The 27,864-nt window shown below is 38.9% G+C and overlaps 1 protein-coding gene across 1 annotated transcript; it reads left to right on the forward strand.

Annotated features, from left to right (window-relative positions):
* Nucleotides 1-26,450, forward strand: MALL (mal, T cell differentiation protein like). Its single transcript, XM_073672535.1, has 4 exons — nt 1-212; nt 19,821-19,991; nt 20,341-20,496; nt 25,879-26,450. Exons 1-4 carry the CDS (start codon nt 105-107, stop codon nt 25,939-25,941), a joined length of 498 nt encoding a protein of 165 aa, XP_073528636.1. The 5' UTR covers nt 1-104; the 3' UTR covers nt 25,942-26,450.
* Nucleotides 26,451-27,864: the final 1,414 nt, after the last annotated feature.

A 27,864-nucleotide genomic window follows, 5' to 3' on the forward strand; every position in this document is an offset into this window, starting at 1 on the left:
TATAACATCTTAAACCTAACAGATTGATATGTTAGGTGCACAGATAGCCAGGTGAGAGACACGGCAGACACCTCCGTACATAGCACGGTGAATTTAGGAGTAAAATGGCATCACAAGGAATTCAAATGCCGTCCAGCTGCGAAGTACCAGATATTCCCTATGGACTTGGGGTTTTCAGAACGCTTCCGTATGCATTTATAATCCCTGAACTGGTAAGTTATTCTAGTTTTACTGTGCCTTGAATTTTCTTCTAAATTCTTGGTAAGAACTAAATTCTCAGCAAGCCTAAACAAGTCTATACTCAAAGTTTCCTTTTATACCTTACTATCCAATAGTGAAAAAGTTTTGCTGTGATACTTTACAGGTGCTGATGTGACTGCCTGTCACCTGTATGTATATATATATATATATATATATATATATATATACAGTTCTATGAAAAAGTTTGGGCACCCCTATTAATCTTAAGCTTAATGTTTTATAAAAATTGGTGTTTTTGCAACAGCTATTTCAGTGTGATATATGTAATAACTGTTGGACACTGTAATGTTTCTGCCTTGAAATGAGGTTTATTGTACTAACAGAAAATGTGCAATCTGCATTCAAACAAAATTTGACAGGTGCATAAGTATGGGCACCCTTATCATTTTCTTGTTTTAAATACTCCTACCTACTTTTTCTGACTTACTAAAGCACTTTTCTTGGTTTTGTAACCTCATTGAGCTTTGAACTTCATAGCCAGGTGTATGCAATCATGAGAAAAGCTACTTAAAGTGGCCACTTGCAAGTTGTTCTCCTGTTTGAATCTCCTCTGAAGAGTGGCATCATGGGCTCCTCAAAACAACTGTCAAATGATCTGAAAACAAAGATTATTCAACATAGTTGTTCAGGGGAAGGATACAAAAAGCTGTCTCAGAGATTTAACCTGTCAGTTTCCACTGTGAGGAACATAGTAAGGAAATGGAAGAACACTGGGACAGTTCTTGTTAAGGCCAGAAGTGGCAGACCAAGAAAAACATCAGAAAGGCAGAGAAGAAGAATGGTGAGATCAGTCAAGGACAATCCTCAGACCACCTCCAGAGAGCTGCAGCATCAACTTGCTGCAGATGGTGTCACTGTGCATCGGTCAACTATACAACGTACTTCGCACAAGGAGAAGCTGTATGGGAGAGTGATGCGAAAGAAGCCGTTTCTGCAAGCACGCCACAAACAGAGTCGGCTGAGGTATGCAAAAGCACATTTGGAGAAGCCAATTTCTTTTTGGAAGAAGGTCCTGTGGACTGATGAAACCAAGATTGAGTTGTTTGGTCATACAAAAAGGCGTTATGCATGGCGGCAAAAAAACACAGCATTCCAAGAAAAACACTTGTTACCCACAGTAAAATTTGGTGGAGGTTCCATCATGCTTTGGGGCTGTGTGGCCAATGCCGGCACCGGGAATCTTGTTAAAGTTGAGGGACGCATGGATTCCACTCAGTATCAGCAGATTCTTGACAATAATGTTCAAGAATCAGTGATAAAGTTGAAGTTACACAGGGGATGGATCTTTCAGCAAGACAATGATCCAAAACACCGCTCCAAATCTACTCAGGCATTCAGGCAGAGGAACAATTACAATGTTCTGGAATGGCCATCCCAGTCCCCAGACCTGAATATCATTGAACATCTGTGGGATCATTTGAAGAGGGCTGTCCATGCTCGGCGACCATCAAACTTAACTGAACTGGAATTGTTTTGTAAAGAGGAATGGTCAAAAATACCTTCATCCAGGACCCAGGAGCTCATTAAAAGCTACAGGAAGCAACTAGAGGCTGTTATTTTTGCAAAAGGAGGATCTACTAAATATTAATGTCACTTTTCTGGTGAGGTGCCCATACTTATGCACCTGTCAAATTTTCTTTGAACGCAGATTGCACATTTTCTGTTAGTACAATAAACCTCATTTCAAGGCAGAAACATTACTGTGTCCAACAGTTATTACATATATCAAACTGAAATAGCTGTCGCAAAAACACCAATTTTTATAAAACAATAAGCTTAAGATTAATAGGGGTGCCCAAACTTTTTCATATAACTGTATATATATCTACTAGACTTACTGGATCAGAAAATGTACTAAATATTATCGGAAACTTCATTTGTATTAACTTCAGTGGTGGATTTTAAGAAACACAAAATATAGTAAGAGGTTCACGTAAGGATTTTTATCTTAAATTTAGAAGTCAAATGTCCATCTACAGCACGATCCAGTACTGGCAATGGAATAATAAAAGAAAAGAAAAAAAATACAAATAGGAATAGATTAAGAAAACAGCATTTACAACTGTTATAGCTATTAGAATATATTGATTGAGTAGTTTGCTTGCCTTATATTTGTGGTGTACAGAAATTGAAAAAGTATAGGCGGGAGATATATGGGCAAGGATGTGGATGGAGAGGTAGGAAGGGCAAAGATCCAACCAGGAATGATGACAATCTGGTTGGATTACCAATGTGTTCTTGAGGCAAGGTGGGATGATTTGATGGTGATCAAGACATATCTATTGATCCAAAAAGGAATCGGTATGTCTAATAAAAGACACCAGTTTTCGAAACAGAGGTGGAAGTTAAGTTTGGACGATGAAGTCTTGTAAACATTTTTATCACTCAAGTGGCTACAGTTTTCAATAGACATATTGAGAATAACATACTATTTACAGTATTAGGGGATTTAATTGATAAATGCTAGTTGAAGACCTTAGTAGTTTTGATACAGCTAAGGTGTCTACGAATCATTGGATTGTGTATATATATATGTATATATACACAATCCAATATATATATATATATATATATATATATATATATATATATATATATATACATATATATATATATATATATATATATATATATATACCACAGCGTACTCTTCAGGTTGTAAGCAGTCAGTACAAGATACATTTTTTTCTCTAAGTGTCATTATTTGGTTTTGCCCATGGATGCAACTCATTAAGCAGAAATGACTCACCTGTTATTTCGGGCATCAAGCAAATAGTTGGTATCCACATACCATATATTTAGCTGTTTTGATTTTTACACTTTTACATGTTTTTTTGCATTCATCATAGGAACACGTAACAAAGTAATTAAACACACATCCACTTTTTCACTGACCCTCTTTTCTGTAGTAGCTTCATAAGCTAATGACTACAGGTACTAAACTTTCACCAATTTTCTACTGGAAACTCCCGGTCATATCCTTGTCTTCTCATATGAGCCGGGTTTTCATCTTCAGTCAGAATAGTATTAAGTTGACATTGCCATCAACACCTGTCAACCAAGAAGAAAAAAGCTTAGGTGGAAATTAATTTGGAAAACTGTAATTTAGGGTTGGGACAATATATTGGTAATAGTTAAAATATCCATTAATTGCTCACCGTGCTTTGGCCAGCAGTAAGCTGACCTGACAATGGATGTCACAGCATCACCTTATGTGGCACTGTCCATTTCTTCTAAGAAAGAGTTTCTATAGAATCGAAGGATGTCTTAAGAAAAGATATTTTATTTAGAAAGTCTTATAACGCATATAGGGAAGTAATCTGTAGTCATTAAGTCAAAAAAGACAGAAACATTTGTCCTAGCTGACACATAAGAACTTGATTTCAGCATCTGATAAATACAGTAACTTGTAACGACTGTTGATAGACCCAGTATGGGATAAATTGTAACATAGAATGATGTGTTTTTTTTTACTTAAATATAGTCAGTCTTAAAAATGTGTGGTTGTAAAAAGTCCTTAATAGTTTAGTATTCCATTATTGAGAAGAACTTCATAGGTTGAGGTCGCCATGCACATTAGAAAGAGATAGGTTGATGATTTAAAAACCATTGAATGAACAATCTGCAGGTCGATCTGACAATGCGGCCATAAATATTTCACTCCATATTTCCCATTATAGTTGTGCAAAACGAATGAACAATCTTCCTCAAAAACTGATTTAAAAAAGATTGATCATAGTGACTATTAGGTGAATATTGTAAAGGAAGGGACCACGTATCAAAACTGAAAGCCTTTTGATTTTTTTTTATTCAATGTTGTTTGTATTTATGTTTTTTTTTTATTAACCTCTGCTAGAGAGAGAGAAAATATGTCTACATACGTTCTGTAGTTACAATTTCAAATAGTTGGTATATAACTACAGACAATTGCATGTTAATTGAGCATATTAAGTCTTGATTTAACAGAAGTTGTTACCTGGAGTGGATTGTTAGGCGGTATGATTAAGATACTGTCATTCTTATACCGTGTCTAGTCATGTCACCTACTGTGACATCAACACATTTTCATTGGTTATTATCAGCTGACTTCACTTTTTTTCTCTAATTAATAAAAAAAAGTTAATTAGATCTGAGAAATTTGGGGTTTGAGAAATTTATACTTTATGTTACACGTCGATGGTGATAGCATCCACATGAAATGAGTAAATGTGTGCCAATACTCTTTAAAAGGAGCCTCTCACGTCGAGGACGTTATCCATCTGTGGGGAGCATCTTATAAAGCAGGGCATGTGGAGCAGATAAATATATAGTTTTATGATAAAAGATTATGTTTGTACAATTATTATTGTTATTTTTTATTTTATTTTATTTCATGCTCATTTCAAGCTTAAGAGTCCAGTGGGTGGGTCCTAGTTTCTGATTGACAATTATCTCTGTATGCACATTTATTCAATTGTACACTTATGTTACTGATGGACTTCTTCACCGAGTGAATAGAAATGTAAATGAGTCTTTTCCCACATACTAATCTTGATGCTCAGCATCTCAACTCTATAACCCATGCCTACAAATCAAATTACATATTCAATTTGACGAAATTCTTTTAAATAACGCCTCCCACGTGATAAGAGAACAAATAATACTATGATATCACATTGCAAAATAATTCCTGCTCTTCATTCTCAACATAACCTCCATAAATCTTAGGCATCTTGTAACTTCACTATTATTGGTTTCCAGTGACAACATATCGGTCTGATCCTCCAGGTGATTTCGTGTTGTCAGTGTAATAAGCAGTGCCAGCGAGGTTGTGTATTTATCTTGGCATCGTATCAGTGCTTTTGATTGGGCTGGACAAAGACAGGAAGCCATGACCTCAGCAATGAAAGACTAGATTGCTAAATACCAAATAGCGATGTGATCTTTGGCTTTAGAGAGGCTTTCTTTTTCTACTGAACTATAACGAGTAATCGCTGACATGTTTAGGTTGTGGTGGTGGTGCAAGATCTGGTCTACAAAAATGATGATGCATCTAAAGATAATGACAACACAAAAGAAATGTTTTTGAATGGAGCTGGAAAACAACTATTTGTCACCGAGATCGTCTGGGGTACTGCATACCTTACCAACCCCACCCCTTCATACTTCAAACATCTTTGTTTGTCAGTGCCCCTCCCTCATTTATTTTTCATGTGAAGGTTTTTAAACACCTTCTCTCGTAAAATTAACAATAGAAGTAGAGATATGATTGTGTAGCTCTTTAAAAGATAAGCCATGTGATCCCTTTATGAACCCAAAGCACTTCTCTAGTAGCAAAAAAAATCATGTTTTGAAGTTGTGTCTGTAAGTGCATTGGGGTGTGACGATGCACTTCTAGCTTCTCAGCCTCACGCTGTGTTTCCCCACCTCCAGCGTTCTTCTCTGGCTGATTGACGGGTCTTTGCTCTGGTAGCCAGCCACTCACCTGTCAAGGGGCCAGAGGAAGGTGCTGCTAGATAGGAAGTACAGTGGAGGCTAAGAAGCTGTAAGTGCATCAATGCACTTACAGACACAATTTAAAATCTTTTTTTCTCGCATTTAGAGCAGCACTTTGAAGTCATAAGGGATCGGTTAGCTTTTCTTTTAAAATCCTATGATTTGGGGATTTAAAGTTTCTCACAGGTTCCCTTTAAGATCCCGCTGTTATTATTAACTGCAGATGGCTACACAGGGACGCCATCCCGTATACATATTGCTACTAACTTTTTTCAAATGTATTTGGTACTTTCCTGTAATTCAAGATAATAACTACATTATGTTTAGTGAATTGAACTTTTTATTGGCAGGATCGTAATCTACCCAGTAGTCGGCCGCAACATTACCAATAATTAGCACCTTTTTTAGCACAGTGTTTCTTAAATGTTTTAATGAAATCGCTATATAAACAACAGTAGCAACATAAAAAGATGGCTCCCTGGCATGTTTGATAGCATCGAGTGTATTACAGTCACACATATCAACTATATCACAGAATAGGCTGCAAAATCCATAAATGATTGATTTGCTGACATTTAGCTGTATTCATATTTTCAGGCTGGCCCGCACTTTGTTCTCCCTAGTAAGATGAGCACACCTTAGTTGAGACATTTGGTGACACACCTTGTGTCTCACACCCTAGGGAAAGGACACGGATTCAGAAATAGCTATACTTACGAAGTGCTATTATTGCTGATCTGCCTTGCACTTTTAATGGTATAGATAGTGGCATCGGCAAGAGACTTTTTTAACTTCTAATTTTTACATTGAAAGTCTAAAAACTTTGTAGATTTGCCAAAAATGGAAGCCCCAGCAGATCTTACATATATTAGATTGATAATTGCCTTTGAAAATGCCTAGATTGTGCAGGAAGTCAAATATGTATTTCTGATACTGTTGTTGATGGACTCAGTTCAGACCATTCTCTGTTCCCCCAGTATTTACCTATGATTCAAGTAATGTAATATATTGGAAAATATGTATGTACTGGGTATCTATTTTTTTTTATACCATATTCCTTTATATACAAAAGCACAAAATACTACACTTTCCTATAAAAAAAAAGATTCTCCGATGCACACAAGGCTAATCTGAATGCCAAGAGGACATTCTTTAGGAATATCCTAAATTCTTGGGGCCATATGGATATGTTTGACAGCTATGCTACAGCATACATCGCAAAAAAAAAAAAAAGTCTGCATAGAGCCAAATATTACCAATGGCCATGAATAAATGCTTTTTATAGATCTAGTGTTAGGCAACAGAAAGCTCTTGTGATGGCCAAGTATGTGGTCCTCTTACTTTGGTAACCCTTGAGCTTATGATGGGCTTTGTATACATCATGTCCACCCATTCACATTTTACCTTTTAAACATTAGGTGGATAGAAGTGATGTAAATAACATTGAACTGAAAAAACTGGGGTGGTGGTACAATCCACTAGTGAACTCAACGATCTTAAAGTGAAAAATTCTCAATAACTAGACATTGAAGTTAACTTTCCCAATGTGTTGAATTGTTCTTGTTTTCTGTAATTTTTCTTTCTTGTCCTATAATTATTCTCATATATTCTCAGCCAGTTTTTCAAGAACAGGAGAATGAACAAGACAAATGACAATAATGGGTGTGTTACTGGAATTTTGGGTGTAATTTTTTGGCAGGCTTGTGTGAACAGTGCATAATATATCAGCAAGGAAAGAAATATCTGAACTAATTTTAACATTTAAAAAAAAAAAAATTCCTCTAAAAACAAAAATGACACAAAATTATATCTATAAATATTTTCCCTTCTAATGCGCTATTCTTTTAGGGTGTTGCAATTGTATTCAGACATTTCTTAGCTTCCACTGATTTGATCCTCAATATATTTCTTGGGCTTTCACTAAATGTATACATTTTTATTAGTACATAACTGTTCAATCAGCAAATCAGAATAACTGTATTAATTTCTCCAATATTGCTGGGTAATAGGGCAACTGGTTGACCACCACTGACTACATAAAACTACCGGAAACTGCGGGATGAGTTATAGAGTGATTGAGATGATCACATAATGTTGGACTAATGGAATAATTATAAAAGGAAAATGGCTGATCCCAGCAGGGGTAATAAATAATGCCAACATCACTGGACAGGTATTTCCAACTATTGGTTCTGGTGGGATATCTCAATGTGAGCGATCAGCTTCATATTTGCAAGTTCAATGACTTTAGTAAAGAAAATTCTGGGAAGAATTCTTCTATTTGAAAAATAAACTAATACACTGACCCATCATTTACGTATCCAATACAACAGTATTATGTAAATAGAAATAAGTAAAATGTATATTAAAAGTATGATTTTTATTGGGGCTAAGTCCCCTATAACAATGGATAAATGGTTTCATTTAAGTTTTGGGGGTGATAGACAACTTCCTTTAGGAAGCAGCTTGGCTTCGTTTTCCTGTCGTGGTGTGGTGGTGTTTTTGCTTGCACTGGCATCTTACTCTATACTGTGAAGTATGCTCATGTCATTTCTTTTAACCAGTTCAAGATTTCCGAATCCAGAAGTGGTTTAGAGAAGTGACATAAGACTGAACATGTACACACCAATATCAATTTCACATTGCTGTGCATTATGTTCATTTTATCGGGCGCTTTTTAAGGGGGATTCTGCATTTTAATTCTCCTGTGCGCATAGTCAGTGTACCTTGTTTAATCATCTGGTTACCGGTTGAGCATTAATGTAATACTAGATATGCCATTATTTCTAAACTAATGGAAGGCAGATTTCCATCTACTAGATTATTGCATTTCAATGAATAATTTTCTATGGTACAATTCTTGGCTTATAAATGTATAAAAGGCGTTGATATAAGATTCTTATAGTACATCTTCAGAAAATTATACAGCAGATTGTAACGTATATTTAATGACATGTACTTTTTAGAATTATATTTGCCTTGAAGATAATTTTTCACTGTGGTTCATGTATTTGGATAAATCTAGCATTATTTTTCTTATTATGAATAGATGTTCGATGCCTTAAATGGTTGTAGAAAGACTTATCTGGGAATAGGCACAATCGTCATCACCGGGCCTGTGTGAGAGTGATCTGGAGTGCAAGAAAGTTTTGCCTAAGTACACTTAACTGCTCATGTTTAGGTGTATGTGACCATTAACGGGAACCTGTCACCAGCTTCTTCATGTATGAACCAATACCATCAAGTTTAATTCCGGCGGCACGGAACAAAACAATATGGGCGAAATGGTTCTGGCATGCAGGAGCCGGAGAGATATGTTCCAGCACACATGTGGTTAGGTTTCGGGCTCTGTCCACAGTAGATCAGAGCAAAGTCCACCTGCGCGAGCCGGAGATGTCCCTGTGCAGGCGCAAGATTTCGATCGGCCTTGTGGATGACGCAGGACACGTCATCCCCATGAATCACAGCAAGAGGACAGCGTTTAGCAGGGGAGAGGAGGGACAGACGCTGCTGCAATGACGCCCATCGGATCGAACTGTTCGAATTTACATACCTTGCTGAAGCACTTCAGAAGCTTTTTTTTGAGATCTACAGGGGAGTCAGGACATAATATACAACTTTCTGGAATGCAGCACGGGCGCTAAGGAAGGTGGTGGTATTGGTTCATACATGAAAAAAACTGGTGACAAGTTCCCTTTAAATACTTAAAGAGGACTTATCACTTCTGAGAAAAACACAAAGCGACAGAAAATTCTATTATAAGACTTTTCATTAATGAATCAGATGATCTTCCTCAGTATTACAGAGACAAAGGTTTTTCTTTCATTTTATTTTATCAGAGTGATTCTATACATCATCTGAACAGTGTATGGTGCCTTTTCTTCAGAACTTACAATATTTGGCCTGTTTTGCCACTTTGTAGAATTGCTGCTCTATAGAATGTAATAAAATAATTGATTCACCTGCTTTTATTTTGCTATAAGGGAAGTACAAATATGGTAAAGAATTACATATCAATATGCTGTGAATCGGTAAAACACAAATGTTGTGAACATTTTCCTTATTTCCCACAAGGAGTCTGACCTTTAGTTCGTACACAATATTGTTATTTAACAGCCATGTAAAAGGATGTTCCTGTGTATTATGCAGTCTAAATGAAGAAGGAAAAACTGTTGCTTTAACTGGATTAATCTGCAAAAGGAGGACAGGGTTGATTTTAAAGGCTTAATCTACTATAAGACAAAATAACTGTTTTAATGGGTTAATTTACTAGAAGAGGCAGTATCTCCTTCTAAAGGGTTTATCTGAGTCTCTCACTACACACACAGCCTACAATACACTCACTAAGGAGCTGTGACAGGTTTTATCTTTGTAACTGTTTCTTCTAGCTTCCTGCACCTCCTGCTGCTTCATAATAATACACAGGAATCCATCTTACATTGCTTCATGTATCATCACTTCAATTAGGAAGGACACACAGATCTTCCATGTGTTTTCACATAGTCCCCTCACAAGGTGGAGTCTCCCAGCTCAGAGGCAGGAACAGCTGTCAATATAGTGAAATATTAGAGACCATGACTTCAGCTTATTGATCTTTAAGGGACATGGCTTTTATTACTGAATTAGTTCAGTGTTTTTTTAACTTTAATTATAAATATTTGAGAAGGGGAAATATTTTGGATTCTATTTATCTCATGATGTTTCCCAGGAAGTGATAGATTATGTTTAACAACAGCATAAGATGTGAGCGCAAAAGTGTTGCTCAGCTGGGAACTGAAGAGACTACAATGATAATACTAAATATTGGAGTCAACACACCAAAAGTTTCTGCTTGTAATCACACAGGGAGCTTATGGGGGTGAGGGCCCTGGGCAATTGCCCAGTTTTTTACCCCCCATATTTCTTACGCTGGCCCTGTAAGAATACTATCTTCATAATAATTGTGCAGTGTAAACAGGTTGCCAATCTCTTGACATTTGTCAGGTGAAATGATGTTTTGTGCTGCATAGTGTATAGTGTATACAGGACTTGCGCTGCCGAGAATAATGGAAACCTATGGGCACCGAGCAATCTATTGCAAATCATTCATCTAAGGAGTGGTCTGCCTGTGTAAAAAGGCAATTAGACAACCGCCGATTGGGAAATATTTGTCATTCGCTGTGGTTTCATGCCACATAATTGAGTGGTGTAAAGGCAAATTAAGTCCTGGTTTTCACTTGGCTTTTCTATATGTCAATTCTATTTCATTCAGCCAATTTGAGTTTTCTATTCTGACACTTTGACATCTTTTTTTGTCTGACTGATCTTCTATCATAACATTTACATTGTTTATACTTGCAACAAATTTGACACGCTCCTGACAGCAAACAACCAACATCTTTTGCCATTAACTTTCTTGAGTTTGACAATCCTTTCCATTGTGTCAATGAACTACTCTTGTTGGGACCTTGTTTTCTTTCACTTAGACAAGTCCACAGCTATTTAAGTTGAATTTGACAAAAGATTTCACAATGTATATAACATACATTAGATACATTAGTAAGCAGCTCTTTTAGGCCTGATGAAGTTGCTGTATATGTAGTTTGAAAATTCATGTCATAATAATTTTATAAAGCTATGTTCACATGTCCAATATTTAGTTCTGCTTTTGGATCCATTTTGGGATGTCATAACAAGAAATAAAATTATCCAATACAGAATCCGTTCATTTAAAAGATAGCAGATGTCCTAAGATATCTTCAGTATGATTGCAATCCAGTTGCTATTTAATCACTTTTTTAGGTTTGCACAACTTTTTTGTCCAGCCCATGAAACAGATGGCAAGTGATGAGTGAAGCCTTTAAACGAGCATGCTCAGGTTCTCACAGAGTAGTTTCGGCGTGCTCAGCTTCTCTGTTTGAACCGCCGCGGCTGCATGTGTCGCGGCCATTAGAAAACTGTGACACATGCATGGATTGCCTGTTTTTAGGCAATCCATGCATGTGTCACAGCTGTCTAACAGCTGCGACACATGCAGCCGCGATGCTTAAAAGCTGAGCACGCCGAAACTACTCGGCGAGTACCGGAGTGTGCTTGTTTAAAGGGTTAAATAAAGACATGGCTGTAATGGTGCTGTAATACTGATTACATTGATACCTTTGGTGGAGAAATCTGCTTTGTTGTACTTCTTTAATCACCATTTGAAGTTTTCTGCTGATTAGATTTCGGTGCACAGGGGCCGGACTGTACACGGGGTCTTCTCCCCGCTGTCTGTGATTCCCCGGCCCCTTCACCTGCCTCCGGTCATTGAATTACAGGTCACTGCTGAGATTTCATACAGAGGAGGAGGGTCATTGAATGATCAGAGGCAGGTGGAGGGGAATCACAGACAGGGAGGAGAAGACCCCGTGTACAGTCCAGCCCCTGTGCACCGAAATCTAATCAGCAGAAAACTTCAAATGATGATTAAAGAACAACAAAGTGGATTTATTCACCAAAGGTATCAATGTAATCTGTACTACAGTACCACTACAGCCATGTCTTTACTTTACATTAAAAATTGTGCTGACAACATTAGCTGGTGATATATGCATATTTACTTGTCTCATCATTTCTATACCTTGCTCCATATGTAGATAGCTTATCCTTCAATCGTCAAAAATATTGCAGCCAGAGTTTTCTTTCCCTAGGCTAGATTGTAGCCTCTTACTCTTCCACCTACATAGTTTTCCTGTCACTACAGGCTCGTGACCAGTAATATACTGTAAAATATTATATTAAGCCAATTTTTGCTTTATTGTAAAGTCTCTATTGATGTAATGTAAAGTCATAGATGATAAATACATAAATACAATACATTGAAGCAGTCAGCAAACTTTACTATGTACTTTACTGTCTTAACTGATTAATTACATGTTAATTAGTAATATGCTAAAGTAATATTGCACCTGTTATTACAAGCCTGCTTCCATCGTGGTGATAACAATGACTCACTTCTTATTTCGTGTTTGTACTATGAGTATCTTATCCACCCTTTTGCACATCTTCGTGTCATCCCATATGCCACATACTTTGTTTTTGGTCAAGTGTTAAATGAAAAATGAATTGATTTAAAGGAATGTGTCCAGCACTGATCTATTGTGTTTTGGGTGTAACACCCTCTTTTCTAGAATGCACTGATCTGATTCTTTCCTCCTTATGTCACATATTTGCAGTTCCAGTGGATTTATAACAGTTGTTGACATAAGCAAAAATACCAACATATTTGTTGTGAATACAATTATGTCAAATACAGGTAGAATAAAGATTTAAGGTGTTGTTACTACTGGACACCCTCTTATTAATTGCCCAAGGGCACTGGATAAATAAAAAAATATATACTTACCTTCCAGACCAGCGATGCTCCTCTGTTCCCTGCTCTGTCTCCCGCTATTCCCTTCATAAATATTGGCACACAACCGCTGCAGCTAATCAGCAGTCACTGATCGGCTGCAGCATTCATATTTCCATTTGAGTAGAAGAAACATTGTTGTTCTACTCCAACAGGGAATATTGAGCTTAGAGCGGAGGAACTGAGTATCCAGTCTGGTAGGTAAGTATAGTTTTTTTTTCTTCAAATTTTGCATCACCTTGGGACCATTAATACAGGACACCCCTTTAATAGGATTGTCCACTTTCCAGATTAAGTCCACTGATTATATACATGATATCCTGCTAACATTACATATTGTCAATAGAAAAAATGTATTTTCTGGGTAAAACGTAGATGTGCTGGATCCTCTAAACCAGGGGTCTCAAACACGCGGCCCGCGGGCCGCATGCGGCCCCTGAGGCTGCTTTATGCGGCCCGCAGGCACAGACCCCTTGACGATCCCGACCTGGTCCAGGAGGAGCCGCCGACAGCAGCGCTGCATTGCCGCACAGAGACAGTCTCCCAGCACTGCATTTCCAATGCCAGCCGCTGGCCAATCAGAGGCCAGCAGCTGATATCTGCGTGTCGGCGCAGCGAGTATGACGTCATTGCCATATGCAGATGTCAGCTGCTGGCCTCTGATTGGCCGGCGGCTGACATTGAAAATGCTGTGCTGGGAGACAGTCTCTGTGCGGCAATGCAGCGCTGCTGTCGGCGGCTCCTCCTGGACCAGGTCGGGATCGTCAAGGGGTCGGACTCTGTGGTGCCTGCGGGCCACATCTGCAGGAAGGCCGCCGAGGGAACGGAGGACAGGTGAGAATCATCTTTTTTTTTTTCTATTTTATGTGTGTGAAGAACAGCACAGGGGGCACAGAGCCAAAAGAGGGGACCTGGATGGGGCACATAGCCACAAGAGGGGACCTGGATGGGGCACATAGCCACAAGAGGGGACCTGGATGGGGCACATAGCCACAAGAGGGGACCTGGATGGGGCACATAGCCACAAGAGGGGACCTGGATGGGGCACATAGCCACAAGAGGGGACCTGGATGGGGCACAGAGCCTCAAGATGTGGACCTGGATGGGGCACATAGCCACAAGAGGGGACCTGGATGGGGCACAGAGCCTCAAGATGTGGACCTGGATGGGGCACAGAGCCACAAGAGGGGACCTGGATGGGGCACAGAGCCTCAAGATGTGGACCTGGATGGGGCACATAGCCACAAGAGGGGACCTGGATGGGGCACATTGCCACAGGATGGGGACCTGGATGGGGCACATAGCCACAGGATGGGGACCTGGATGGGGCACATAGCCACAAGATGGGGACCTGGATGGGGCACATAGCCACAAGATGGGGACCTGGATGGGGCACATAGCCACAAGATGGGGACCTGGATGGGGCACATTGCCACAGGATGGGGACCTGGATGGGGCACATAGCCCCAAGATGGGGACCTGGATGAGGCACATTAGTACAAGATGGGCGCCAGGATGGGGAACGTTGCCACAGGATGGGGACCTGGATGGGGCACATAGCCACAGGATGGGGACCTGGATGGGGCACATTAGTACAAGATGGGGACTTGGATGGGGAACATTACTACAAGATGTTTTCCATTATTACTATATGATGCTAATTGTAAGACAATATTACTGTATGTGGCCAATTGGGGGAAATAAAATTGTAAAAAAAATAAAAAATAAAATAAAGCATGAAAAAATATTGGGCACTAAAAATGCTGTTTTATATGTAAACTAAAGTAAACACAAAAAAGTGCACGTTTATTATCGCCACATCCATAACGACCCAAGCCATAAAAAAATAAACACGGCAAAAATGTTCAAAAGGTGTATACAAAAAAAATGGTATCACTAAAAATGTCACATTGAACAAAGAATGCGGCCCCCCAAATTCAAATTTTTTCCATGTGCGGCCCATATACCCAGCCGAGTTTGAGACCCCTGCTCTAAACAGAGACACCCTTTATAGCTACTTTATGCCCTGGGTTATTTATTTAAAAGCTGTCTGTCAGCATTTTTTCCCCCAAGCGTTAGATCAGTGAAGGGTTAATCAGTTTGACCATACCTAAATTGATGGTCATGGTATTTTCACGACCAAAAAAAACATAGTATTATTCCCTTTGGCACTACAATTCCAAGTCTACTTTGGGCGCTTTCTGGACGTGACGTCTTCCAGCCTCTCTGCACCGAGCGCTCCCTAACGCCTCCCCTTTGCCCTGAGTGACAGCTGTATGTGTCTCATGGTTGGACACGTAGAACAGAGGGGATGGGCATTTAGCCAGGACACTTCACACTTTTGATCTGATTAATCAAGAGCTTAATCTAGATTAAAAGTTCTCGATTCATCAAAGCGATTACGACACCGCAAAAGAATCGTGCAAAATTTTTGCAGTTATTGATGTCTTCAAGTTTCTACCAGCTCCTTCAAAATAGGTGAAACTGTGGTGGTACAGGGGTGTGGTGGAGACGTGATACCACTGTTCTTCTGATTCATGACACGTTGTGGCATTCCTTATGCCAGAAATCTTATTCCAGTCTCTAACTGGAGTAATGTTTGTGGCGAGGCACATGCCACTCGTCAGACGCTTCTGATTCATTAAGAGACATGAATCCCTATGTTTCCCCCCAGTAAAATGATAAGTTATACTACCCTCTGGTGCCAGCTCTGCACCAGTAGTCTCGGCACTGGCTCTCCTGGAAATTGCGTGGCATTGTTATGTCATGTAATCCCTGGAGCCAATTAGAGGTGACTTCACTCTCTTCTTCTACATATGTTATTGACATCCAGAGGAAGTGAGTTCTTCAAGATATCTTGATTTGTCCAAAGTGAAGTGAAGCCAGTGCTGATTGGCCGTAGTGAACGCATGACATAACAATGTCAAGCGATCCTTGGGAGAGCCAGGGCCGACACTGCTGGAACAGCGCTGGCACCAGAGGTGAGTATAAGTATTATTATTTTATTGGGGGGAAACATAGGGATTCAAAAGAGTTTCTTGAGTAGCAGACAACCCCTTTAATGAATCAGAAGTGTCTGACTCCAGCATGCCCCCTCAACAAGACCAGCATGACAATCACTGGTCTTGATGAATTGGGGCCTTATTGTGTAGTGCATTTTCAGTTGATTTCAGAAAAAAGCTGACATGTGTATGTACATGAGGAATAACACTATTTTGCTAATCACACTCTGATCAGAGCTTAATCAGAGTCTGATTGGAGTGGGATCTGTTTTTCTCAGAGGTGAAGAGGATAAAAAAAAGGTTCTCCACCTTCTCCATTCTGTCAGTTGGTGAAAATTGGACTGCACTTAGATGACATCCAAGTGCGGTCCGATTTTTTCCATGGACCCATAGATTTGAATGACACTGACATATTGAATAACATTGGTCTGAGTGTGATCCGATTTTTTGACAGATAATATTTGGACTGCAATTATGGCCGTCTGCACGAATCCTTTTATTGACAATTTTAATGGTTCTGCAGCTAACATACTGTAGGTGCTGCTTGTTAAAACTACAAAACCATGGCAAGTCACAGTAAAACAGTGTGACAAAGGACACAGTAGTAGCTGTACACAGAACCTAGAGCTGTTCTGTGTGCATGAGGCCTTATTTGATAATTTTGCAGATCCAAGACATTTAGAAAATGTGATTCTCTCCTCTAGTTGTGGAATATAATATTAAAGATATACTTTTACTATAGTCTTTCAGTGATGACCCGGTGGATTGACATCTAGAGCACAAGCAGATCGGAACAATTTATTGATCACGTCCATACACAAGCGAATGTGCCTAATATTAGTGATTGGTCCTTTTATTTTCATTGTCCTGATCTACACAGGTCCCCGAGGCACTACTTTTGGATTTTTAAGACATAAAGTATAATGATAGCATTTAGTGTTACCCCAGGCCTTTATGTTGTATTAAATGTTTTCTTGATGAACATTCAGTGAAATCTGATCATGTTTGAACAGTCCAGGAATGCTGCGGACTCTCAGCTGCTTCACCTCCTGATGATCCATAAACTCAGTAACAATGTCACTGTAAGGCTGTGTGCCCACGCTGCTTTTTTGGTGCGTTTTTTAGTGTGTATTTGCAGCGCAGAAACGCTCCAGAAGCGCATTGCATACCTTATCCCATGACTTCCTATGACGTTCTGCAAGTTCTGTGCACATGGTCAGGATTTTTTCTGCGTGGATTTTAGTCGCAGAAAAAATACGGACATGACCAATTCTTGTGCGTTTCTGCATGCGTATTTGCCTATTCAATGCATTGGAAAAACGCTTGGCAAATACGCATGCAAATACACATGCAAAACCGCGTAAAAAATGCATGCGTTTTTCTGCCAAGGAGATGCAGAAATGCTCAGGAAAATTTCTGCTTCATTTCTGCATCGTGGGCACATAGCCTAACAAGGGGCGCAAATAAAGATAAGCGGTCGGCTCTCATTTCCCTTCTGTGTTTCAGCCTATTTTGTTCTGTTCGTTTTTTCTGCTGTAGTATACATGACTTATTATGTAAGAATTATGAGACACACCTACATGTGAAACTGACATTTACAAAGGGCATTGATGCATGCCAGTGAGTAAAAGAACAGCCGAGTTGATGGCGTCATATTTGCCTGTCAATAACTAAAATCTTTACATTTTTGTGTTTTTAATTTAATTCTAAGAATCAATGATATTTTATAAACTTAGGCTCATCTGATACCAATGCAAAATTATGTTTCCAGAGTGATAAATGACTCAAGAGTACCAACCTCTAGGTGTCTTCCTCCTGTCTAACTTGCTGCCTGCCCCTTGTGTTTTGGAATATGTAATCTGTCTTTAGCATCAAAAATGGATTTCAGAAAGTAGTGAATCCTGCTCTCCTGTATGTAAAAATGCATGCAGGAATAACAGAGAATCAGGCTTTTAGTTCAAAGAAGTCAAGCCATTTGGCAATGGCAGATGCATGCTGTAAAGTAAGGGAAAGGAAATTCCAACTCCTATAGTGCTGGAAGAATGCTGATAGAGAGTAAAGGAAAGAAGTGAAAGGAAGTGAATAAACAAGTTTAATAGCATGAGAATCAGGGAACTTTCTGAAGAAATTAGTCTAGAATGTGCTCGTAAAGCAATTTTAACTTTTGTGGGCAATGAGGGAACTATGCTTTTGCCCTGGTTTTCATTAAATAAAAAGTAGGTTTAAGGGTAATCACAGGAGTTAATAGATCAGCCAAATATTCTTATTCCATTTATTATCTATGAACTATAGCTGGGCTTATGCCCAAAATTGTATTTAAGGGACCTGTCCGGTAGCACACAGAATTGTTTTGGTTTCATACTACAGAGATACTCCATGAGCTATTGCATGGTACCTCCTTGGTACTATATTATGGGGGTATTGTTCAGTAGAATTAATGCTTCCATGAAACAACATTCAATTGAATGAGCCATCAATTAGAACAGGACCCGGACGCGATACTCTCTTGGCATTATTCTCTGGGTTGCCTCTGCAGTTTTGCCAATGTCAGATTTTGGGAACAATGCCTGCACAACTTCTTTAAAGGGAATTTCTTAAGAGGTTTTTGCTACCTCATCTCAGAGCCAGCATTATGTAGGAAAAGAGACCCTGAATCCAGCGATGTATCACTTAGGTTACTGGGTGCAGCAGTTGTGACACAATCACAGTTCTTAGATGTAACATGAAGCGGCGCTGAGAAAGCTAACCCCGCCCACTCCAGACTCTCTATGTACATTGTCTGTTGACAGTGAGCTGCTTATCACAGAAGGGGGTGTGGTCAGACAACTGCTCACGAGCCAGCTAGTCAAAGCAATGATAATATCATAGTGATAAAACCTTCATTAGAAGTAACAGCACACAGCCTGATAAGTGACACATCTCTGAATTCAGTGTTTAGCCGTTTTATCTGTCAGTTTTAACCCCTACTGCAACTGTCCTCAGATTGCATAGCAAAAACCTGCTGACAGATTCACTTTACGTGAAGATATCTTACACTGTAGTCAATTTTTTCTTAGCTTAGGCTATGACTAGATTGCTACTTTTCTGTTGCACTCTCTACTGATTTTATTTAACACGCTACAACTTCTTTCCAGTTACATGAAATTGTGTGGACTGCAGCCATTAACTAATAGTTAAAATCGATTAAAAAGTAAAGCCCCGGTCTTCGATATATCTGCAGCATATATACATTTAGCTTTGTAGGTATGGTAATGCATTAGGAGAAAGTTGAGTTGTAAGTTAGGACTCTTTTTTTACCTGGCCTTGAGTAGAGCAGCACAGTAAAGGTGAATATTCTGCTCTAATCCCTGTTTAGCATTGGGTGCACACCCTACATGAAATATTTATAGTCACACCTTACCAAGTTCTCACACCCATAAGAGAGTTCTTGTATGGTGATAAAGTTTCATGCTTGCGTCATCTGTTTTACTTCATTGATCATGAAATGAACATCGTATTTATCAGTCTAAAAAAGCATAAACTGTCTTTTTGTAGGATTTTAACGCCTAAAATAAATCCATAAATACAACCATAATCGGATTCCTTTCATAACATTACTAAATAACAACTGTGGTAACAAAACAAAGTACTATGGTCTTTTGTTGGTTCCCATCCGATGAACCATAGACCATGCTATCTTAGGTACTTACTGGTGCAATTATTTTTTTTTGCAGATGTTTGGCGCATGGGTCTGGATCCTGGTTGCCGCTACTAGAGTGTGGTATTACACAAGCCAGGGATGGGTCATGTACGTCTCTGTATCTTCATTCTTCTTCTCTTTGCTGCTCCTGATGGTCTACGTCTTTGGTTTTCACAGAAACAACTGTGGTACATGGAGATTAGTGGTAAGAAAGTCTTCTCTTTTTTGTAGTTCCGTAAAATGTTGCAAAGTCAGCTGTGATGTTTCATGAATTATACAAATCTGTGCCCTGTGAAACAGAAAAAATCTTAGTTGCTAGTACATATATATTGTGTAAGCTCTGTCTAGTTTGGACTGCATTGATGTTATATAATGTACAATATAGTGAAAATGTATAGACTGGCCAACAAGGATCCCAAGGATTGAAAATAGTTTTTTTTATATCTTTTAATGTAAATAGTCATTTGCTACTATGGCTTAGCCAAGTAACTAAATTACTATTAATGCTACTAGAGTATATACATGTAATAAAACTGTTTTTCTTTGCTTCTTAGGACGTTATCTATCATGGAATTTCTGCAATTTTCTATCTCAGTGCTGCCGTCCTGCAAGCTAATGCTACAATATATTGTGATACATTTATACCAGCTGCCTTAGATCCATTCCGACAGTGCACTATTACATATTATCACTTGAATGCTGCAGCTACCGTAAGTATGCTTTAAGATGATGTTAGTTATATCTTACTTGTAGACAGCTATGCCTCAAACACAATTTTTTACTCCACCTTTAATTTCTTATGACACTTGTACGATAATAGACAATGATACCTAGGCTTATTTTAGCAGTTACAACAATAATTAATTAGTTTGACTAGAAAGGCAAAGAGATCATTTTTGATTGGTGGGAATTGGTTGCACATAGAAAATATAGCAAACAAGTTCCAACAATTTTCTTGAATAACAACTATACAATTTTCAATATTATTAATTCAAAATTAGATCATTTCTGCAGCTGGCATTGATTATATATTTTCTAACCTGTGTTCTTCTGCAGCCTGCATGTATTACAACACACTGCAAGCTGCTCGTTTCTAACCACGGATCTCAGAACGTAGAATATTTAATAATTAACATTTGTTAGACCGTTAAAACCTCAAGTGACTTTATATGTAGTGCACAAAACAATATAAAGATTACAAGTTAAGTTTACAGGATAATGTTTATACCAAATAAAGGTAAGGAGCTATGTGCTTTTTCTGGTAAAATTGAATAGATCTATGGTCCTGACCAGGACATAGGGCTGGAAATGCTCTCATAGGGTAAGATGAACAAATGTCCTTTTGAGGGCGCTAAATTCAAAACCATCCTTTTGGGGTGCTAATTATTAACTGTGTGTTCTATGTATCCCACCAAATGGGGCAGAATTATATATAGCCATGTATCCTACCGATTGGCGTTGACCTAAATCTAAAGTAAAATGGTGTATTGTTGTGCTGACTGCAGCAAATTTATAAGTGACAGAGGGTATCCTCTGATGCTGCTATGTACCCCAAACTATAGTGAGTTCTAAAGTGCCCCTGACCAGTTAGAATATTATCCACCACCTAAATCAGGGATGCCAAACTCAAACAACACAGAGGGCCAAAATTAAAAGCTTGGACAAAGTTACGGGCCAACCTTGATATTTATTTAAAAATGTCTATAATTGAGGAAGGTTTTCCTTATCATAAAATATGAACGATTAACTTTTTCATATGGAAAGAAACTTAAAGCGGTTGTCCCACAAACAAAGTACATTTTAATTAATAGTTATTTGAATAAAATATTGGAATAATATAATATTTAAGAGAAGTAAAAAACATATGGCCCAATGACCTAATTTAAATATGTAATGACAAAGGGTTAAAAAACCTTGAAAATAAGATGGCAAAGTATGATGTCTAGAAAAGTGGCCCCAAACACAGTATGATACCCCCACAGTGAATTCCTCCACAGTACTCTCCACACGCACGGTATGATGACCCTTCTGTACCTCCCTTCCCTCAATCCCCCCCAGCAAAGAATGGTGACCCCATTGCAGTATGATTCCCCAAATGTAATCCCCACACAGCCCTCTATACAGTATAATGGCCAAAAAGTGCTCCATACAGTATAATGGCCAGAAAGTGCTCTATACAGTGTAATGGCCCCACATCGTCCTCCATACAGTATAATGGGGCCCTGCATTGCCTTCCATACAGTATAATGCCCCAACATAATGCTCCATACAGTGTAATGACTGCACATAGTGCTCCATACTGAATAATATGCCCCACATTGTGTCCCATACAGTATAATAAGCCCAACATAGTACTTCATACAGTATAATAGGCCCCACATAGTGCTTCATTCAGTATAATGGCCCCACATAGTGCTCCATACAGTATAATAGGCCCCACCTAGTTCTCCATACAGTAGAATGGCCCCACATAGTCCTCCATACAGTATAATGCACCGCACATAGTTCTCCATACAGTAGAATGGCCCAACATAGTGCTCCATATAGTATAATGGCCCCACATAGTCCTCCATACAGTATAATGCACCTCACATAGTCCTCCATATAGTATAATGGCCTCACATAGTGCTTCATACAGTATAATGGCCCCACATAGTCCTCCATACAGTATAATGCACCTCACATAGTGCTCCATACAGTATAATGCACCTCACATAGTCCTCCATACAGTATAATGCACCTCACATAGTCCTCCATACAGTATAATGCACCTCACATAGTCCTCCATATAGTATAATGCACCTCACATAGTCCTCCATATAGTATAATGGCCTCACATAGTGCTTCATACAGTATAATGGCCCCACATAGTCCTCCATACAGTATAATGCACCTCACATAGTCCTCCATATAGTATAATGGCCTCACATAGTGCTTCATACAGTATAATGGCCCCACATAGTCCTCCATACAGTATAATGCACCTCACATAGTCCTCCATACAGTATAATGCACCTCACATAGTCCTCCATACAGTATAATAGGACCCACATTTAAAAAAAAAAAAAAAATACTCACCTCTGCCTGTTCTCCCGCTGCTCCGGTCTCTTCATGATGTCTTCAGATCCTCTGCACATCTCAGTATAGCTGGCGCATTGCTGAGACGTCAGACACAGAGAGGGAATGATGGGAGAGAGAACATGAGCTGATGCTCCCTCCTCTATCATTGCTTTTTACTGTAACGGTATCTTAATTGAAAGTGTGATGCTGGACATCATGGGTCTAATATACTCAGGGGACCCGCCCGGCGTGGTGGGCCAAATATGCTCACCCTGCGGTCCAGATTTAGCCCGTGGGCCAGAGTTTGACATATGTGACCTAAATACTGCTGTGGGGATGCTAATATGAATTGTCCTTTTTAGGACATAGTGTCTCAATAGTTCAGTATTGTTTGTACTGTGTCTGCACCGTTATTAAGTCTTCTATGAATGGGAAACAAAAATATCGTACCATTATAGCCTCAAATGCTATCTGTCTTATTTAGGACATTGAGTTTAGTAAAGAAAACTTGGGTACAGAAGCTGATATGGACGACTAAATACAAAGCTCTAGAATTGTTAGGACAATAACATTAGTGGTGCCCTTATTTGTTCTACTAAGAATAACGGCCTGCTAATTTTATCAGAAATAGGCATTGCTCCTGACCCTTGGCTGGTATAAACATCACCCTGTAAACTTGAGGTTTAATCTTTACATTGTTCGGTGTACTACATATATTCATTTTTGGTTTAAATGGTTTAATAAAAGTTAAGTATTAAATACTCTATACTCTGCGATCCCTTGCTTAAACTGCATTCTGTTTAGAATAAAATTTCAAGAAGTTGTCCATAGGGTACAAGTCTGCAATCAATTTATGTGACTACAGACTTATCAATCCTCTCGGCGCTCACAGTGCACGCTGTCAGGATTCTCCAGTACCGGCGCCGGGAGCATGATCGCAAGCATTGGAATGCATACATGGAGTCACGTGACAATTAAACGTGCACAGCCTCACTCAATGCAAGTGAATTGAGCAAGGCTGGACACATCTAGTCGGAATGTGACCGCAAGTACAGTTATATGAAAAAGTTTGGGCACCCCTATTAATCTTAAGCTTAATGTTTTATAAAAATTGCTGTTTTTGCAACAGCTATTTCCGTTTGATATATGTAATAACTGTTGGACACAGTAATGTTTCTGCCTTGAAATGAGGTTTATTGTACTAACAGAAAATGTGCAATCTGCATTCAAACAAAACTTGACAGGTGCATAAGTATGGGCACCCTTATCATTTTCTTGTTTTAAATACTCCTACCTACTTTTTACTGACTTACTAAAGCACGTTTTTGGGTTTTGTAACCTCATTGAGCTTTGAACTTCATAGCCAGGTGTATGCAATCATGAGAAAAGCTACCTAAAGTGGCCACTTGCAAGTTGTTCTCCTGTTTGAATCTCCTCTGAAGAGTGGCATCATGGGCTCCTCAAAACAACTGTCAAATGATCTGAAAACAAAGATTATTCAACATAGTTGTTCAGGGGAAGGATACAAAAAGCTGTCTCAGAGATTTAACCTGTCAGTTTCCACTGTGAGGAACATAGTAAGGAAATGGAAGAACACAGGGACAGTTCTTGTTAGGGCCAGAAGTGGCAGGCCAAGAAAAACATCAGAAAGGCAGAGAAGAAGAATGGTGAGATCAGTCAAGGACAATCCTCAGACCACCTCCAGAGAGCTGCAGCATCAACTTGCTGCAGATGGTGTCACTGTGCATCGGTCAACTATACAACGCACTTTGCACAAGGAGAAGCTGTATGGGAGAGTGATGCGAAAGAAGCCGTTTCTGCAAGCACGCCACAAACAGAGTCAGCTGAGGTATGCAAAAGCACATTTGGAGAAGCCAATTTCTTTTTGGAAGAAGGTCCTGTGGACTGATGAAACCAAGATTGAGTTGTTTGGTCATACAAAAAGGCGTTATGCATGGCGGCAAAAAAAACACAGCATTCCAAGAAAAACACTTGCTACCCACAGTAAAATTTGGTGGAGGTTCCATCATGCTTTGGGGCTGTGTGGCCAATGCCGGCACCGGGAATCTTGTTAAAGTTGAGGGACGCATGGATTCCACTCAGTATCAGCAGATTCTTGACAATAATGTTCAAGAATCAGTGACAAAGTTGAAGTTACACAGGGGATGGATCTTTCAGCAAGACAATGATCCAAAACACCGCTCCAAATCTACTCAGGCATTCATGCAGAGGAACAATTACAATGTTCTGGAATGGCCATCCCAGTCCCCAGACCTGAATATCATTGAACATCTGTGGGATCATTTGAAGAGGGCTGTCCATGCTCGGCGACCATCAAACTTAACTGAACTGGAATTGTTTTGTAAAGAGGAATGGTCAAAAATACCTTCATCCAGGATCCAGGAAATCATTAAAAGCTACAGGAAGCGACTAGAGGCTGTTATTTTTGCAAAAGGAGGATCTACTAAATATTAATGTCACTTTTCTGGTGAGGTGCCCATACTTATGCACCTGTCAAATTTTGTTTGAATGCAGATTGCACATTTTCTGTTAGTACAATAAACCTCATTTCAAGGCAGAAACATTACTGTGTCCAACAGTTATTACATATATCAAACTGAAATAGCTGTTGCAAAAACACCAATTTTTATAAAACATTAAGCTTTAGATTAATAGGGGTGCCCAAACTTTTTCATATAACTGTATGTAATAAGCATTCTTTCGACCACATTCCAACTAGACTCCTCTGGCCTCACTCAATACACTTGCATTGAGCAACGCTGCCCCCATCTAGTCGGCACAAGTCTGCATGTATGCAAATCACATACTTGCAGCTATGTGCCTGCTGCTCCCTGTTCTGGCACCGGAGAATCCTCACTGCTCGCAATGCGCACAATGTGAGAATTCACAAGTCTGCAGTCACATAGAGTGACTGCAGACTTGTACCCCAAGGCCGGACAACCCCTTTAACCAAATATTTTGCTCATACAGTTCACATATAAAAACTAATTTCACAATATGCTTTGTTCCAGATCTTTGCTTTCCTGACAACACTGATGTATGTTCTACACAGCTTCCAGTCCTACGTTCACTAAATGGCTTCAAGAAGACTCCTAGATTATTTTGTGAATGTACAGACTAGACGGGGTTCCTCAATGTGACAACTTGAAATGTCCCCATCAACCCTCGAGTATATATAATAATTCTTAACATTGCCATGGCCGTGTAAATGTCTAGAATTCAAAATGTATATTTTATATTAGACCTCTTAATATTACAGCAGAACGAGTATGTTCTCTTTGGTATTAACAGACCTGGGGTGTATCCTTTGTTTTATAAGGCATGCAGGCCAAAGTATATACCTCCTAATCCCGGAGCTTGGTTGATTCATAGTATAAACCAGGCTATGATAGATCGACTAGAATGTCACTCTGCAGAATATTACATGAAAAGTATTACTATGACATGATTTTCGTTGGAGCGCTGTTCGCTGTATTATGCTCTTTCAAAGAATTATATTTATTTTTTTCATACTTAATGCTCTTACTATTCCCTCTTCAGCTTATGTAATAAAAGCAGAAATGTCTTTTCAAGACTTCCAAAATATTATCACGTCTTTTTTACCCTGTTTCCACTCATATATTAAAATGCCCAAGATGCAGGCGGTAGAGAAATCATGACTCAGAATGGCATTGTAACAAGCATGGCGACATGTGGGTATATTGGAAGGGGTGATATTGTTGATGCGGGTATGCACACAATAAAGGGATTTTTAGCCTGCACTTTTCTTTTGTTTCTGTGTAATGTGAATATTAGAAGATTTGAGAAATTTCTGTAATAGGACTTCTGAAAACTACTATGATGCCAATGATTACTATGAGTACATCTAACAATTCAGTATAGATATTATACCATTGTCTGTATTTGTAAATTCCTAGTTGTTTATTAATGGAATATTCTATATTAGCTGCATGATTGTCTAAATCTAACAGAAGACTGCGGAAAAAGGACATTTGTTAACCCAAACAGTTCCTTGTCTATCCATTAGGATAATTTAAGAGTCCCATTTATAGACTACTGACTTCATGGTGCCTACAGATAGTTAGTTATAGAGTAACTGTTATTTTTATTTCATAAATTTGTAAAATCAGTATTCAGAGAATAAAGGCTTTCCTATTACTGAGATAGGAGATGACAGTTGGTGCTCAAAAGATTCTATGGATAGGGGAGGGGGAAAAGGAAAAGGAAGGAACTAGAGGCAGACAGACATTCTGCTGCAAGTTCTCCTAAGATGACAGTTTATTTATTTATTTTACTCACTTATACAGTGCCATTAATTCCGGAGCCCTTCACAGACATTATCATCACTGTCCCCATTGGGGCTCACAATCTACATTCCCTATCAGGATGTCTTTGGAGTGTGGGAGGAAACCGGAGAACCCGGAGGAAACCCACGCAAACATGGGGAGAACATACAAACTCCTTGCAGATGTTGTCCTTGGTGGGATTTAAACCCAGGACCCCAGCGCTGAAATTACAATTCTCCATAGATTTTTATGAGCACAAACTGTCATCTCCTGTGTTAGTATTGGGAAAATCTATATTCACCGAAGACAGATTTTACACGTTGATTGAGAATTTTGACAGCAAATGATCAGTCCAGGAGGATAAAAAAACGGAACTCTCCCAAAAAAAAAAATATTGCAAAATGTCTTATTTTAGCATGTGCTATTGATTTATAAAATAAAGAATAACCATTGTTTTATTGTTTAAGTCACAGGGTTCTTTTACACAAGTGCCCTACACTAGATTTTCTAGCAGTAAATTATCTTGCAAACATGATTATATAATAGATTTGGAATTTGAGTCATTTCCTAATATTTTTTAAACATACAGTTTAATTCCTTTAGGGCATGCTTAGTGCTTGAGAGATTTATAGATTCAATTATGTCCAACCAGGTCCTCTAAAAAGTTGTAGCAACCTAAGATTAAAAGAGTGACATAATCTGGGTGGCATT

The sequence above is a fragment of the Phyllobates terribilis genome, unplaced genomic scaffold (assembly GCF_046119375.1).
Source record: "Phyllobates terribilis strain yellow unplaced genomic scaffold, ASM4611937v1 Scaffold_3__8_contigs__length_932513732, whole genome shotgun sequence".
Lineage (NCBI taxonomy): Eukaryota > Metazoa > Chordata > Amphibia > Anura > Dendrobatidae > Phyllobates > Phyllobates terribilis.